The sequence below is a fragment of the Panthera pardus genome, unplaced genomic scaffold (assembly GCF_024362965.1).
Source record: "Panthera pardus isolate Hobbes unplaced genomic scaffold, ASM2436296v1 HiC_scaffold_6, whole genome shotgun sequence".
Classification (NCBI taxonomy): domain Eukaryota; kingdom Metazoa; phylum Chordata; class Mammalia; order Carnivora; family Felidae; genus Panthera; species Panthera pardus.
Genome location: NW_026526991.1, coordinates 24,583,556 through 24,601,299, shown reverse-complemented (window position 1 = coordinate 24,601,299; position 17,744 = coordinate 24,583,556). Strand labels below are relative to the sequence as shown.

The following is a 17,744-nucleotide window of genomic DNA, read 5'->3' as shown; positions in this document are numbered from 1 at the left end:
GAACTCATCTTGATGACGTGGATTGGGGAGGGGTGAAGCCGGAACCAGTTAGGATACTATTATATTCCAGATGAAAGACAAGGGGGATCTAAGGCTGTGACAGTTGGGTGGGGCCAAAGGGGACAGATGTGAGAGAGACATAGGGAATGCCATCCACAGGTGTGAAGGTGTTAGGGGAGCGCCAGAAGTTGAGTATGAGGAGCATAGGATAGGAATAAGCTTGCAGTGAAAGGTTACATGTCCATTTTGGGCCATCAAGAGTGTGAGGAACCTGTATGACATAGAACATCCAGTTCCAGCTGGAGCTAAGGAGTTTGGGACTGAAGATAAAGTTAGGGAGTCACCAACATGTAAGGGGTGCCTAAAATCATGGAAACAGGGTACCCCAGGGAAATAAGGTCTGGGTGGTCAGGGAAGGTTCTGGAACAAGTGCTAAAGGACTGGTAGGCTGGAATTCTATAGTGTTCAGGACACATGAAGCAAAGTAGGAAGGTTCATATAAGGAAATTAGGGAGCATATGAAACCAGGTCATGGGGCAACCTAGAATTGTGGCTAATGAATTTTTTCCCCCTGAAACAATGAATTTGAAAGGAAGACAGTATGTTAGGGTGACTGATTTGGTAGCGGTGCTCAGAATAGATTGGAAGAGGGGCACCTGGGTGGCTCAGCTGGTTAAGTGTCCCACTCTTGGTTTTGGCTCAGGTCATGATCTCACAGTTTGGGAGTTGAAGCCCTACATCGGGCTCTGTGCAGACAATGCAGAGCCTGCTTGGGATTCTCTCTCTGCCCCTCCCCTGCTTTCTATCTCTCTCTCAAAATAAATGCACTTAATAAAATAAAATGAAGACTACATTGGAAGAGAGGCCAGAGGTGGACTGGTTTAGGTGGCCTTTGTTGAATGCCATTTGGTAAGGTGATAGGCCTTGAATGCAGCAGAAATGGAAATGGGGGAAATAAATAAGAGAGTCACTTCAAAGAAGGATCCACAGGCCGTGCCCAGAGGTTGTAGCAAGTGGGAGGCATTTTGCATCTCAGTGACTAGGATGCTGGGTTGTAGACAGGGCTGTAAGTCCGGGGATCGTGTCTTGTCCTATCATTGTATCCTTGGCACCTGATACATACCATGTGCTCAGTATTTCTTGCGTGGATAGATCAGTGGTGGTATTGATAGACACGGGGAGTCCTAAGAAACACTAGGTTTGGAAAGAAGGTGAGGAAGGCCGGTTTGAACAGGCGGGGCATTCCAAGTTGACATGTCCAACAGGTGACAGATATGTGAGGGGATGCACCTGGAGTTACAGATCACTTCAGCTCATCAAGTATTTAGAAACTGGGTACCACAGGAGGAATAAAGATGATCAAGATGCCTTAAACGTTACAGAAAGAGGCATAATAAGAATATGCAAATTAACATAATGAGGTAGAAAATGTTAAGGAAAAAGTGGTTATAGACTGTTATACAGATTCAGGAAAAAGAGGAAAGATTGAGGGAAAAGCAGTAAAGTCTCCTTTGAAGGGGTGGTGTTTTGATGGGCAGAGGGAAGCAGGGGTAGGGTGGAGGAGGAGGTCTGAGGGCACGGTCCAGGCAGAGGGCCTTGAACCAGGGCACTCAAATGGGGTATGTCTGGGCAATGCCAGCTCACCAGGTTTAGCTCAAATGTGCAGGCTTTTTAGGAGACCCTGTATTATGCAGAAGAAGAACTGCGTTGGGGTGGGGGAGATGAAAACGAGATCCCGATAGGAAGGTCTTTCCCCTTGAACATCAATACCCTTTGCCTTGGGTCCTCGGGCCTCTCCTTCCCTACAGCTGATGGGATCAAGAACTCCCTGTCTGCCATCCCAAAGGGCCCATTTACTAAAATATCCTTTGGTGAAGGAAGAGGAAGCATGCATTTTGCCTGTGGCTTCTTTCTTTAGCCTCTAGCCCTCGGGCCCAGCCCATACCACCTTGCCTGACTCCAAGAGCTTGTGGAAAGAGGCTCTGAAAACTCACTGTACTGGAGATTAGCCAGGGTGAGCGTTAAGAGGACCGTCCCTTGAAAGAGCAACCCAAATAGTTTTTTCTTTATAGCCAGATCTTCAGGGAGAATGGGGATGGGAGGGAGAAGAGTGAATGAAGTTATTTCAAAAATATTTATTTGCATATATTAATAGAAGATATTTCAGACATGTGAAATTGATGGCTGCTGTATTCTGAGTACATCCTGCATCCCTGAGAAACAAGCGTGCATGCATTTTAGACTAAAATACAAATTCTACACTTCATGTATTGCTCAAAAGATCACAAAGGAGTGGATTTATACTTATGGCCATGAATAAGAGAAAGCTAGCTAGCTGGGTTTTGTAGTCTAGGCTTATTGTCTCTTTCGAGCTTGGGGAGCTTCATTGGTAAGTAAGCTAGGAGGCCCTGAACACACTGTTAATGTGGCATATTGTGGTTGGAATTTGGTTCCAGTGCAACGTGCAAATATTAGTTCTCCGATCACTTGAGCTTGTGCACTTGAGCCTAATATGGCCGAGAGGAGCCTTGAAGGTACCGGCAGGTGCCTGGTTTCAGGACATTGAGTACGGTTATATATACATTGAGAATTTCTCCCATGAACAGATGAAATTCATAGAATACGTCAGGTTCACTTTTTATGAACACTTCTTGAGCGTTTGCTGTGTGCCAGGCACATGTATAGAGTTTTATAGACCATCTTATTTCATCTTCCTAGCAATCCTGTAATGTAGGCATTTTTTTCCTCCCCATTTTACAGATGAGGAGACCAAGGCAGAGAGAGATGACCTTAGTAGTAAGTAGTGGTTCTGAGGTTGGAACACTGGCAGAGCGCATGCTAAAAAAGTCTTAATCGTCAGACCAGATGGCCTGGTGCATTTGTGAAACGGCCTTGCATTAGAACTGGGAAGCACCTCCAGAACACGTATTTATCCTAATAACCTCACTGGTCATTCCACGTGTAGGCAATGCTGTGGAATCAAAGATTCAAATGACTTGGTATAAATTAGTTCACCTTTCAGTAGCTTCACAGTTTGAGAACCTTTGGAGGTTTGTCTCCTTTCCGCTGAACACAGCAGACCTTTCAACTTAGGTTTATGCCACATGTTCCCGATAATTAACAAAGCTGCTGAAGCCAATTCTAGGAAAAAATAACACTCTAGCATCCAACATGATGCAATGTGCACACTGGAGCCTTTGCTGTGGTTCTCATTACGCAAAGCACCTTACTGACATCATAAAACCGCGGAGGGGCTCCTTCTAGTCACCAAAGGTGCAAAACCACCCTGGGCCAGGAGGTTGCCTCAGCTGAGAACAAAAGCCATGCAGACTTAGCAGCTGGGCGAGTTGTTTCTTCTGCCCTCTAGCTGGCTTGCAGGCCAGGACTCCTGCTGTGTGTGTGCGAGCAGATGCAGTCCTTGGCACTCCCCTGGGAAACCCAGAGTTTTGGCTTTACACCCAGTCTAACAAGAAAGAATTTTTCCCCCTCCAAACCATTGCCAGGGAGATGAATTCTCATCAGCCCCACATCCGGAGTGGAATTTGGAAAACCTAGTTCAGAACTTTTGAAGAAGCTGCTACAGGGTATTTTAACAGCAAATCCTAAAATCTGAAAGGGCTGCTGCTTTCTGGGAAAGTGAAGCTCGAGAGGCCCTTTAAAAAGTGTGTGTGTGTGTGTGTGTGTAACCCAAGTAGTGGATGTCCATTGTAGGAAAATAAGAAAAGAGATAAAAATATAGCCCCTTCATGGAGTCCCATTTTGTACACTAAATCTTGTTTAATGGGGGAAGGGAGGCAAATTGAAGAGACCACCTGGACAAAAGTTGCTATAAACTTGTTTCACAACTAGAATGTTTAGGGGAGGTAACTTGTCCATACTTTTCTCCTTTATAAAATTGCTAATACAGTTAGCATTGAAGAAAATTCAACTGTGCACAGCCTTGCAGAAATAACATGGTTTCCAGATTTTCCTAAGATGGTGAGGCTTGTTTCTTGGTTCAAGGCTAGTGTACCTAGCCTCAGTGCTGATCACGGCTAGAGTCAGCTGATACCTTTATCAAAATCTGTGTGCTTTTTTCCCAGACACCAAATGGATTGCTTCTGACCCCGAGTCCACTGCTATCCAGCATACATTTCTGGAGCAGCCTTAGTCCAGTTGCTCCTCTGAGTCCTGCCCGGTTGCAAGGGCCAAACACGCTGTTCCAGGTGAGCATTTAGAAATGAACTTGTACACACTAAACTTCTAAGGGATGTGTTTCCCCAGTAAATCCTGCATAGGTTACAGAACACTACCCTCCATTTGGTTAAAATGTGAAGTTTCCAAAGGGAGATGATGGGCTATAAGAGCCAGCCTTCAAAGGCAGACATTTTCACTGAGGCAGAAATAGCGTATTTGTGTCAGATATCCACAAATGGAACAATTAATTCTCGAAGTATTTGGATATCTTTACTGCCTATAAGAACTGGAAATTTATTCAGGAAAAGGGACTTTAAAATGATTTTATAGTAGCTCATACTTTAAAAAATTAATCAACATATTGACATTACTTGAAATAAACTGAAAAACAAAAATAATGAAGAATTTCCATACTGTAATAGAAAAGTGATCTGTAGAATTCTGTGAATCGTCCTCAAGTTCTCCCTGTTCCATAAGAAAGGAACATCCAGGGCATTTGGTTAAAAACAATCGTAGCTGCTTTATCTTGCACAAGTCCTGTTACTAGGTAGGCACGTTTATTATTCATTCACACACTGCAATTATGCAGTGCATTGCCTGCTATCGTGTGGTAATCAGTATTTCCTCTTTGAAAGACTCAAAGACTGTTTCTCACAGACCAAGATGTTATTACTAAGGGAATAGAGTCCTAGGGATAGGAGCGAAGCGAAGCTGGGAGAAGTGAAAACACCCTCTCTCTAGCCTGTTGATCTCATCCACCCTAAATCCCATGCCTGCCCCCCCCCCCCCCCCCCCCCGCCACCGAGTGGCTCACCCAAGATAGTTGTAGTTCTTTTCTCCCCTTGCACCTAGCACTGACCACTCTGTATTTATGATTGCCTGTTCGCCTGGCAATCTCCACTAGACTGTGGGCCCTCAGGAGGCTGGAATTGCATCGTGTTTCTTGTTTACTGCGGCGTGCCCCCTGTGTCGGGCACATCGCTGGGCACACAAATGATGCTTAGTAATTATCGCTGACTAAATGAATGGATGTCTAAGAATTCACCAAGAAACTGGAGCACCTGATGGCTCAGTCTGTAGAGCATGTGGCTCTTGATCTCACAGTCGTGAGTTGGAGCCCCACGTTCAATGTAGAGATTATTTTAAAAAGAAAAGAATAAGAATCGTCTAAGAATGTTGTTAAAAAGATCAGGTCTCCATGCTTTTCTGAGTGGGTCATTTTGCTTGTCAAAGTTAATATTTACCTTCTCTGTGCCAGGGGCTATACATGCTGGGATTTAGGGTCTTGGAAGAAAGGTAGAGCTAAAGAGGTTTTGATTGCTATCTTGCTTCTCTGGTTTCCTAGGAAGGTTGAGGTAGGGACTGTATATCCCTAGAGTAATCAAGTTTCTCTTCAGGCCTGTCTTCGCATCACAAGAAATTGAGCTATGGTCATACACGGCCAACATGTTGATTCTTATCCATCTGAACTCAGGCAGGGAAACAAAAACTAGAAGCAGTGAGCAAAAAGCAGTGAGCAAGTGAAGTACTGGCAAAGTTTCAGATTAGTAATCTTTTGGTAGAGTTAAAAGACCTTACTTCCTGGTATTCAGGTTGGAGCAGCAGTCTTCTAGTATTCGAGTTCCTGATTAGAGCAGAAGTTGTTTGGAGCATGTGTACGGTGAGCTCTGTGGGCCTGGGGACTGAAGTCCTACTCCAGTGCTACATCTGACAAGGCCTCCGTAGGGTTCACTAGATGTTTGGGAATAACGAATGGAATCTCCCTTCCTTCCTTACTGGGAATTCTGCCACCTGACTGGTATAGGGCTTAGTGATCTCCTAAGGAATCCATAGAAAACTGGATAGTTAGAATCCAACTAACAAGTTGGGAGTTCTTTAGGATCCCTTGCCTTAGAATCTAAACCTTTTCCAGCCCATCACTCCTAACAGTGACAACTGCCCATGTCCGTAGTGTTTCTACACACTGTCAAGATAATAGGAACTCTGGGTGTTGGATATACATATCCTCGTCTCTTCGGTCATGGAGAAACCAGTAGCTCTCAAAGTTAGTGTGCAACAGAATCAGCTTAAATGGGGTGTTAAAAACTTGTTGGGCCCCAACCCAAGAGTTTCTGATTCAGAACATCTCGGTTGGGGCCTGAAAATAACATCTTTCCGAGATCGCAGTGATGCTGCTGCTCTAGGAATCCACTTTGAGAACCACTGCAGACCGGTGGTTCCTAATTTACAATTAGAATTCTGGAGAAGAAACTGCTGCATTTAAAGACCACCTGCTTCAAAATTTTCATTTCACAAAATGTACCTCTCCTCTCACCAGAGCCATTCAAAACAAAACTACAACCCAAACTACAAACACAAGGTCAGGATGAGGAATATAATCATTTTTAGATGGCTGGCAGGGCCTTGTGCCCTCTGTCATTAGGGTCCATAAAACTAAGGAAAAACAACTTTGTGCCCTTTAAAATATTATCACTCTTCCTGTGATAAGACCAGTTGTGATAGAAGTTGGAACCAGAAGTTTTTAAAACAGTAAGTAAAACGTAAGAATATTCGAAATTCAGATTATCAACAGTGCTCCTTTCAAACTAATAATTTTCTTTAAAAATAACAAACTTTTCACATATACTGTAAATGTGTTGGAGGAATAAAAGAAATACACTTGGGCTACAGTAAGCTTTAAATGGTGCTGGCAAGTTTCCCGTTGTGATAATTAGAAAAGTCAGAATCCTTAGGGTAACAGTTGACAGAGTGGAAGAGTTTTTGCACAGAAGGTCCACTGGTATAATTATTGTGGCAAGTTATAGCAGATACTGAAGAATTTAAAGGAAGGGGAGAGAAGATACTAGTTTTTCTGGAAGAGGTATATTTAAAAATAAAGTGATTCTGGTCTGAACAGTTTGGTATTTGGAACTTTTATCTATAGGATGTCTGTTCCACTTTCGAAACAGACTGATCAAATTTGGAATAGGTACAGTTAATATCTCAAAACAAGGCAGGGCTAATTAAGGTTTTCAATTAAGAAGGTTTTCTGTAATTTTTAATTCAACAGATCTAACCCAGAAGAGATTTGCAGTGCTGTGTTATCAGGGATTGTAGAGGATATACAATATGGGAATAATAGACATATAAACAAAACGTTGTAGGAACCCAACAGGGACTAATTTTCTAGCTGGGGACTAGATGGAGGCTCCAGGAAACAAGTGACACCTGAGCTGGGAAGAAAGGACAGGATTTTGGGTGAGAGAAAAGCACCTTCTAGATAATTTGCATGATTTGACTATGCAAGTACACAGTCTGTTCAGGAAGGGACTGGGTGACTGGAAAAGCAGCTGTGGGCCTTGAATAGTATGCTCAGAGTTTTCCACCTTAATCTCTTAAGTAACCATGGGAGGCTTTCTTAGCTGGAGATAGTGTAATAAAAATCTCTATTTTAAATATTTCTTATAGTTTATTTTGAGAGAACGAGCATGAGTGGGGGAGGGGCAGAGAGAGAGGAAGAGAGCAGGAATCCCAAGCAGGCTCCACGCTGTCAGCATGGAACCCGATGTGGGGCTCGAACTCATGAATCAAGAGATCATTACCCGAACCGAAGTCAGACACTTAACTGACTGAGCCACCTAGGTGCCCCTATATAATCTCTATTTTAGAAACATATTGCTGACAGCATGTGGAGAAAGGATTGAAGGGAGGGAAGGAAGAGATGAGAAAAATTTGTATTACTTCAAACACTGATGGGAAAATCATTTTTTAGATTATAGTGGAAATGGGAATATATTTAGAAGACATTCCAGGGGTAAAATTGAGAGGAAGACTTTTAGCTGGGTTTCAGGAGTAAGAAGTAGTGAAATTTAGGAAGAGACAAAGATTACTTTTGTATAAGAAGCTCACATTTTTTGAGGGCTACTATATGTTAGACATTGTTTAGAGTGCTTTTCGTGGCTTCTCATTTAATACAGTTGACCCTTGAACAATGTGGGGTTTAGGGGTGCTCACCCCCCCTTGCAGTTGAAAATCCATGTATAACTTCTGACTGTTCAAAAACATGAGCCTAATGTTGACCAGAAACCTTTCTGGTAACAGCTGACACATACTTTGCATGTTCCATGTATTACATGCTGTATGTATTCTTATAAAAAGTAAGCTAGGGAAAAGAAAATTGTAAGGAAAAGACGTTTACAGTATTATGCTGTTTGTTGAAAAAATTTGCAAACCTGTGTTGTTCAAGAGTCAGCTGTACTCCCAGTAGTTCTTTTTGAAAACCTAAGGAAACGAAGGCCCAGAGATGTTGCTCAGTTTACCCAAGACCGCATGTTAATAAGTAGCAAAACCTGGATTCAAGTTTAGGGTCATGCTCCTATCACCACTCTGACTGACTTGAGTGAGCACAGAATTGCAGGCTATTGGGGAAGACGCACTGATGGGGACATCTAACTGATGGCAGGAAATGACTGTTGAGTCCAGTATGGGAGAAAGGCAGGCAGAGGGTAAAGTTGGGGGAATGCTGCAACTTAAGAGAGTGGACGTGGGGAGTCAATAAAGATGAAACATGCCAGAAAAGCCAGGCAAGAGGAACTACAACTGAGGAGGGCAGAAATCAATAATATCTAGATTTAAACAGGAAGATTAACAAAACCAAAAGCTGACCAGTAAAATGGTCACAAACCAAAATGAGATAAGACTGCAAATAAGCTAAAGGAATGAAAATTCAACACCCGCTCTTCTTCCAGGGTCTATGCTAAAATCAAGTCAATGAGAATAGTAGTTAGGAGCATGGATCTTTTAAAAGAGTATAAGCTATATGTTTAATAGGTGTGATAACTCAGTTGAAATGGGTAAAATTCTACAAACAACTAAAATTCCAAAGTGTCAGAAAAGAAACAAATCCTTGAATATGTTAAATGACCATTAAGGAAATTGAAATAGTATTTAAAGAGCACCCCCACATGCTCTGTGGGGATAACCAAACTTACCTTACAGGATCCTAGATATCAACTGAAGTGACAACCACTGATAAACTGCAAGGCACCAGACATAAATTATTGAAATAGTTTGAAAATTGGACAAATCTATAAGTATTTATTGTACAGTACTTCTACCTTGTGCTAGGTTTTGCAGTTTGATATTCAGTATTGAAATTTAGTATTAACTTATCTAGACGAAATAGCAATTAAACTAGAAGATAGCCGGGAGATCATTTTGACACCTATCATTCTGGACAATGAAAATCTAGTTATGCATAGTAATGTATTAAAGGGAGGCCTTTAATTATTCTTGTTCAGTTGGGAGTATAGTTGTGGTTATTTCTTTCAGACCTGAAAGTTGTTATCAAAGCCAGCTACCTTTATCCCATTTATCATCTTAGTTGCCAACAATGCAAAAATTAACTTTTTAAGTATTGTTACCGTGAAGTAGGATATTATTTGTCATTGTAATTAAAAAGAATACTTCCTCAGCCCCAAAATATATTCTTGCTTTCTAAGCCTTTTAAGGTAAAGTACTTATTTTTAATAGTTACTGAGAAGCATCTTTACAGTACTCTGGACAAACCATGGCCATTTTCAAAATACTATTAGAAGTTTTACATGAGAACCAGGTTGAGTGTGTTGTCTTGCAAATCAGCATTCTGAGTAGCTTGGAACCTTTTAAAAGTATTAGAACATGCTTTAGCAACATATATACATTTTTTTTTTTCTAGTGGCCTAGGTATTTAATAATTAGGGAGATTTTCTGGGCCCTATTCTTTGCTCTGTGTAACCGTGATCTCATTCTGTAAAATAATTTGCAACCGACCTGTCTCCCAGGGGTGATCCACCGTGGTCTGTCTAGGAATGTAAAGAACTCAGGTTCTTCCCAATGGGTCTGCAATAATTATTTTAAAACTCTTTTGTTCCCTACAGTTTCCAACACTGCTTAATGGCCACATGCCAGTGCCAATCCCCAGTCTGGATAGAGCTGCTTCTCCAGTACTGCTTTCTTCGAACTCTCAGAAATCCTGATGACATCTGGCCACAATTAAAGACTTATTAACTGATGAGACAAATTTGTCCCCCTGGGCTAGTTTACCTGTGTCATGAGAAGGACATTGTGAAACCCTCTGTTAATTTGGTTTGCACTTTTCATAACATGGATGGTCTAGATTTATGTTAGCATTTTTAAAACTTTTTTTTTTATATTCAAGTATATATGAAGATCTGTTTGGCATTAAGTGAATTTTAATGTTTTTGTTTTATATCTTCTTAGCTCTTAAGTGTTGAACACTGTTGACAGTGAAGAACTTTTCTTAATGGTTTTCAGTATAACTAATAAGGATGTGAAGCTTTTTTTCTCTTTAATTCCGCATATGCTGAACTATGCTTATAGACACTATAACCAGCTGTGCCTTCCTTTGCATTTAGTTTTATGTAAATGATTTATATATTTTTTAGTATTAAGAGAAAATGTTTGAAAGACAAAAATTAGTATCAAACAGCTCTCTAGTAGAATTTCATTATTTTCCACAAGTAGGCAACATGAAAGCATATTCATATTTTTCCTTTTCGCTTTCAATTGTATAAGAATTGCCTTAGAACCTCTTTTGAACTGAAATTCAGTAAATGTCCAAGTTAATGTTTTTATAAAATAAACTAAGCCATATTTAGAAAATAAACATTCATAAAAGAAAATGTTCTAAAGTGCATTTTTTAAAAAATGAACTTTGAAAGGCTAGCCACCTAGCTGTTTACAATCTTTTAGACTCCTCCCAAGCATAAACCGGAGATGGAAATCTACATCAAGTTCACTCTACCCATGGCCTTGAAATATCTATGTAAGCATGTTCTTATTTCAAAAAATCAGCTGTGGTTCTCCCAGTTTCCCTAGAGAATCACACCCCTGATATATTTCCTGTACCATTATGAGTTAGGGTAAACCCCTACAACCATAATTAACATTTAAAACACCTATGCTTTGGAAGAGGCTCACAGACAACAATTTTAGAACACCAAGTATCTTCATGTGTATAGGCATAGCCTTGCCTGTGAAACTGAGAGGTAGAATACATTGCTTTATGTATTACTAAGTTTATGGGGAGAATGAAGGAAACTGGATACAAGAAATATAAAACTCTTCAGGAACCTCATCATTATGGAACTGAATTAGTAACAATTTGGAGCACTCAGCAGTTAACTCTCTTGTGTAGCACAGTTTAGAGCAGTGATAACAGAAACATCAGGCACCACTCTAAGGCACTGTTCTGTACACGAGGTAGGAAAATTCTAATGTGGAGAGAACTGGAAAGTGTCCGGCACTTTCGATTCAAGATCAGATTATCATCCTGAACTATAAGTAACCAATTTGAAATATGGCTAAATAACTGACTCCAAAGTAGGTGTTAAGTGGCAAGGATTATGAAAAAGCATAAAAAATAAAGCTTGTAAAAACACATTTCTGCAATTTTCTAAAAATCTTGAGATTTTTCAATTGGAATTAAGCATCTCTGTACATCTCCAATATACAACTCTGGATATAAATTCCAAAATCCACAGACACTACTGTCACTCCCTCATAGGCTGAGGAAAATTCTGTACTAAAATAAAAGAGCTGGTCTGGGGAACTGAGATGTACCCAACATGAAATGCTACAGGTAGAGGGGGCCTTTGAGAATGCTTCTCACCACTGTCTCCACATAAGGCAATTACACAAACAACTGGGAGCTGCCTGAGGCCACACAGCTCATTAAAGATAGAACAGTGACTGGTGCTCAGTCCAGTTATGCTTTTCCACTCCTGGCCCCAAGCTCTATGTTAGAACATTAAAAACAATTCATCGGATAAGTGAAGAACATACCCCAAATGGAAGATTCTTACAGAGAAAGTTAATCAATGTACAAAAACTTCAACCAAAAATATTTTTAAGTGTATATGCTGATTGGAAATATTCAAATGACTATAAACCCAATTCCTATATTTCCTTCCTTGAAATACTATGGACTCTAGCTGTTTATTAGAAACGGAAAAACACCATAATTTTTATGGATCAGAAAACTATGACACAAATAGAGAATTGGAGGTATTGAAATGTAACTCTTATAGCTCTGCCTCATTCTGTGTGTGTGTGTGTGTGTGTGTGTGTGTTTTAACAGTTATTTTAGAGAATAGATTTCAAAGAACATATTAAATAACTTTTTCCTTTTTATTGTCTGCTTGATCAGTGTTAAACTACTACTATAGCTAAGGTTTTATAGAACTATAACCTAAACGTTGGTCTCTTTGTACACACCTTTTCTATGAGTGCATATCTTCATTCACTTTCATATATGTATCAATTTTACTATTGTTTTTGTTCAATAAATACTTTGTGATAAAAGGTGCAAGGAGGCAAGTGGGTTGGTTTACTTCCATTTACTTGGAACGATCCAAATTTTGCTTTTCTATATGGGTAAGAGCTGAAAAATAAGTCCCGGCCTCTAGCCTCAAATATGATACATCAAAACATGCTATTGTATATATAATCTGCTTCAAAGAGATATTTAATGAAACAATTATTGAGGTTGAATTGGTGAGGGTTGGGGAGGAGAAAGGGTTTGAAAAGTGGTCCCCTCATCTTTTAAATCTTAAGGTTTACCAATTATTCTACACTGAATGATAGGGTAGGTGATGAGGAAGGGAAAAAAACAAATGATCATTTCTTTTAGCTGCAACTAATATCATACTCAATGGTAACTGAAAGTGTTTTCCCCTAACATAAAGAACAAGGATACTCTCTGTTGCCAATTCTACTTCAACACAGTACCGAAAGTCCTAACCAAAGTTAATTAGGCAAGAAAAATAAATCCAAATTATACAGGATCTCTATTCATAGAAGACATCGTGTTACATGTAGAAAACCTTAAAGAACCCACAAAAAAAAGTTAATAACGTCAGCAAAATTATAGGACACAAAACAAAACAAAAATCATTTGTATTTCTACACACTAGCAAATGAAAAATTCAGAAAAGAAAATAATTCTGTCTACAATAACATCAAAAAGAATACAATACTTAGGAATAAAATTCATCAAGGAGGCACAAGACTTATATACTGAAAAACTACAAAACATTGCTAAAAGAAATTAAAGACATCCTGCATTTATGGACTGAAAGATTTAATATTAAGATCACAGAACTCCCAAATTAATCTACAGAGTCAATCAATGCAATTCCTATCACAATCCCAATGGCGTTTTTCCTCAGAAATAGAAAAATCCCATCCTAAAATTTATATGGAATTTCAAGGGACCCTGAATAGCCAAAACATTGAAAAAAAAAGAACAGAGTTGGGGGACTCACTTCTTGATTTCAAAATTTACAAAGCTACAATCAATCAAAACACTGGTACTGGCCAAAAGAGATACAGACCAGTAAAACAGAATAAACTCTCACATTTATGGCCAACTGACTTAACAAGGGTGCCAAGACCATTTAATGGGAAAAGGATAGTCTTTTTAACAAACAGTGCAGGGAAAACTAGACATTCACATGCAAAAGAATGAAGTTAGATCCAAACTTCACACTACATGCAAAAATGAACTCAAAGCCCTAAATGTAAGCATTAAAACTATAAGAATATTAAAACAGAGGAAAATATTCATGATCTTAAATTTGGCAGTAGTGTCTTACATATATCACCAAGAGCAGGAAAAAAAAAAAAAAAAAAAAAAAAAAAAAGATACACTGAACTTCTTTAAAATGAGAAGTCCTGGGATTCCTGGGTAGCTCTGTCAGTTTGGCATCTGACTCTTGATTTCAGCTCAGGTCATGATCTCATGCTTTGTGGGTTCAAGCCCTGCATCGAGCTCTGCACTGACGAGAAGCCTGCTTGGGACTCTCTCTGCCCCTCCCCCACGTGCTTGTGCGAGTACATTCTCTTTCAAAAATGAACTCTAAAAAAAATAAAAAGTCTTGTGTATCAAAAGGATGCTTTCAAGAAAGTAAAAAACCCACAGAAGAAAATAACTGCTAATCATATCTCTAATGAGTCTAATATCTAGAATATATAAAGAACTACACAGCTTTCTGACCCAACTCACCACCATCAACAACACAATTTCAAAATGGGTAATAGACTTGAATAGAGTTTTCTCCAAAGCAAATATACAAATGGCCAATAAGGACATGAAGAGATGCGCAACATCCTTACTCGTTCGGGAAATGCAAATCAAAAAAGCACAATAAGATACCAAGTCATACGTACTATAATGAATATAATAATTTGTTTAAAAAAGGAACAGAAGTGTTGGTAAAAATGAGCAATTAGAACTCTTATATATTACTATTAGGAATGTAAAATGGTACAGTCATCATGGAAAATTGTTTGATGGTTCCTCAAAAAGGTAAATATAGATTATGCATGACCCAACAATTCCCACTCCTAGGTATTTAAGCTCAAAGAAATGAAAACAAGGACCCAAACATATGCTTGTACACCCATACTCAGGACAGCATTATTCAGAAAAGCCCAAAAAATGGGGAAAAGTCAGTGTGAAATCAACAGATGAATGTTTAAACAAAATGCTGCATATTCACAGATTATTATTCAGATATGAAGAGAAATAACATTCTGATACATGGTACAACATGGATAAAACTTGAAAACATCATCTTAAGTGAATGAAATACGGCACAAAAGGGTGAATGTGGTATAACTCAATGTATATGAAATATCTACAAAGGCAAATTCAGACACAAAAAGTACAGGCCTACCATGGGTGCAAAGGCATGTAACTCTTGATCTCAGGGTTGTGTGAGCCCCATGTTGAGTGCAGAGATTACTTAAGTAAATAAATAAAAAAGAAAAGTACAGGCATACCTTGGAGATACTGCAAGTTCAGTTCCAGTCTGTTGTAATAAAGCAAATACCATAATAAAGTGCATCAAGTGAATTTTTTGGTTTCCCAGTGCATATAAAAATTATGTATAGGGGCGCCTGGGTGGCTCAGTTAAGCCTCTGACTCTTGATTTTGGCTCAGGTCATGATCCCATGGTTCATGAATTTGACCCCGCATCGGGCTCTGCATCATCAGTGCAGATTCTCTCTCTCTCTCTCTCCCCCCTTCTCTCTCTGCCCCCTCCCCTGCTTGTGCGCTATCTCACTCTCTCAAAATAAACTTAAAAAAAAAATTATGTTTATGCTATACTGTAGTCCATTAAGTTGTACAATAGCATTATGTCTAAAAAAAGTGTGCATAGACTTTTGTTAAAAAATACTTTATTGCTAAAAAACTGCTAACCAGCATCTGAGTGAACTTTCAGTGTGTCATAGTCATTTCACCAGTGGAGGGTCCTGCCCGAATGTTGATGGCTCCTGATTGATCAGGGTGGTGGTTGCTAAAGGCAGGGGGGAGACTGTGGTGACTTTTTTTTTTTTTTTAATTTTTATTTATTTTTGAGAGAGAGAGACAGACACACCGTGAGTAGGGGAGGGGCAGAGAGAGAGGGAGACACAGAATCTGAAGCAGGCTCCAGGCTACGAGCTGTCAGCACAGAGCCCGATGCAGGGCTTGAACTCACGGACTGTGAGATCATGACCTGAGCTGAAGTCAGACACTTAACCGACTGTGCCATCCAGGTGCCCCCCTCCCTGCCCTTTTTTTAGACTGTGGCGATTTCTTAAAATAAGACAACAACAGAGTCTACTGAAACGATGGGGTCTCTTCCTTTCATGTCGTTTGATAGAATTTTACCCACAGAACTTCTGTCAAAGCTGGAGTCATCTTAAACCCTGATACTGTTTTATCAACTAAGTTTATGTGATATTCTAAATCTTTCGGTGTCATTTCAACAATCCTCACAGCATCTTCACTAGGAGTATATTCCATCTCAAGAAATTGCTTCCTTTGTTCATCCACAAGAAGTAACTTCCCATCATTAAAATTTTATCATGAAACTGCAGCAATTCAGTCACATCTTCAGGCTCCATTTCTAGTTCTAGTTGTCTTGCTATTTCCATATTTGCAGCTGCCTCCTCCACTGAAGTTTTGGAATCAGCTTCTGCCAAACTCCTGTTGATATTTTGACCCCTCCCATGAATCACACACATGTTCTTAATGACACCTAGAATGGTGAATCTTTTCCAGAAGGTTTTCCATTTATTTTGGCCAAATCCATCAGAATCACTATCTATGGCAGCTATAGACTTACAAAATGTATTTTTAAGGAGTAAGACCTGAAAGCCCAAATTACTCCTTGATCCATGGGCTGCAGAACTGATGTTAAGAGGCAAGAAAACAAGATTTACCTTGGTTGTATATCTCCATCAGAGCCCTTGGGTGACCAGGTGCATTTTCAATGAACAAGAACATCTTGAAAAATTTTTTTCTAAACAGGCTTAAAATATTCAGATCATGCTGTAAACAGATATGATGTCATCCAGGCTCTGTTGTTCCACTGACAGAACATAGGGAGAACAGATTTTGCCTAATTCTTAAGGGCCCTATGGTTTTCCGTATGGTCAATGAGCACGGCTTCAACTTAAAGTCATCAGCTGCATTAGTCTCTAATAAGAGAGTCAACCTATCTTTTGAAGCTTTGAAGCCAAGCACTACTACTTGTCCTTTCTAGCCAGGAGAGTCCTAGATGGCATCTTCTTCCAAGAGAAGGCTGCTGTGCCTACATTGAAAATCTGTTTAACACAGCCACCCCCATTAATTACCTTGCTAGTTCTTCTGGATAACTTGCTGCCGCTTCTACATCGGCACCTGCTGCTTCATCTTGCACTTTTACGTTATGGAGACAGCTTCTTTTCTTAAACCTCATGAACCAACCTCCCTTAGCTTCAAATTGTTCTTCTGCAGCTTCTTCACCTTTTTCAGCCTTCACAGAATTGAAGAGAGTTAGGACTTTGTTCTGGATTAAGCTTTGGTTTGAGGGAATGCCGTGGCTGATTTGATCTTCTACCCAGACCAATAAAACTTTCTCCACATCAGCAATAAGGCTGTTTCACTTTCTCATCATTTATGCGTTCACTGGAGTAGCTCTATTAATGCCCTTCAAGAGCTGTTCCTTTGCATTCACAACTTGGCTAACTGGACCAAGAGGCCTAGCTTTCAGCCTATGCTGGCTTTTGACATGCCTTCCTGATTAAGCTTAAATCATTTCAAAGCTTTTGATTTAAACTCAGAAATGTGACTTTTCTTTCACTTGAACACTTAGAGGCCACTGTAGGGTAATTAATTGTCCTAATTTCTGTACTGTTGTGTCTCAGGGAATAGGGAAGCCTGAGGAGAGGGAGAGAGATGGGGGAACAGCCTGTTGGTGGAGCAGTCGGAACACACAACATTTATCATTTATTAAGTTCACTGTCTTACATGGGTGTGATTTGTGACACCCCAAAACAATTACAATGGTAATATCAAGGATCACTAATCGCAAATCACCATAATAAATATAATAATAAAACTTGAAATATTACAAGAATTACCAAATGTAGCACAGAGACATGGAGTGAGCAAATGCAGTTGGAAAAAGGGCGCCCACAGACTTGCTCAATGCAGGGTTACGACAAACCTTCAATTCATTAAGAAAAACACAGTATCTGCAAAGCGCAATAAAGTG

The 17,744-nt window shown here is 39.7% G+C and overlaps 1 protein-coding gene across 3 annotated transcripts in view; it reads left to right on the top strand.

Moving 5' to 3' along the window:
- Positions 1–10,838, top strand: part of ELK3 (ETS transcription factor ELK3) — a 65,977-nt gene extending 55,139 nt beyond the window's left edge. For 2 of the 3 annotated variants that reach the window (XM_019446496.2, XM_053895418.1), the window contains exons 4-5: positions 4,083–4,205; positions 10,074–10,838. In XM_019446496.2, coding sequence (XP_019302041.2) covers positions 4,083–4,205; positions 10,074–10,172 — 222 coding nt within the window. In that variant the 3' untranslated portion in view covers positions 10,173–10,838. The remainder of the gene's footprint in view (positions 1–4,082; positions 4,206–10,073) is intronic. The other variant, XM_019446497.2, reaches the window with a different exon arrangement.
- Positions 10,839–17,744: the final 6,906 nt, after the last annotated feature.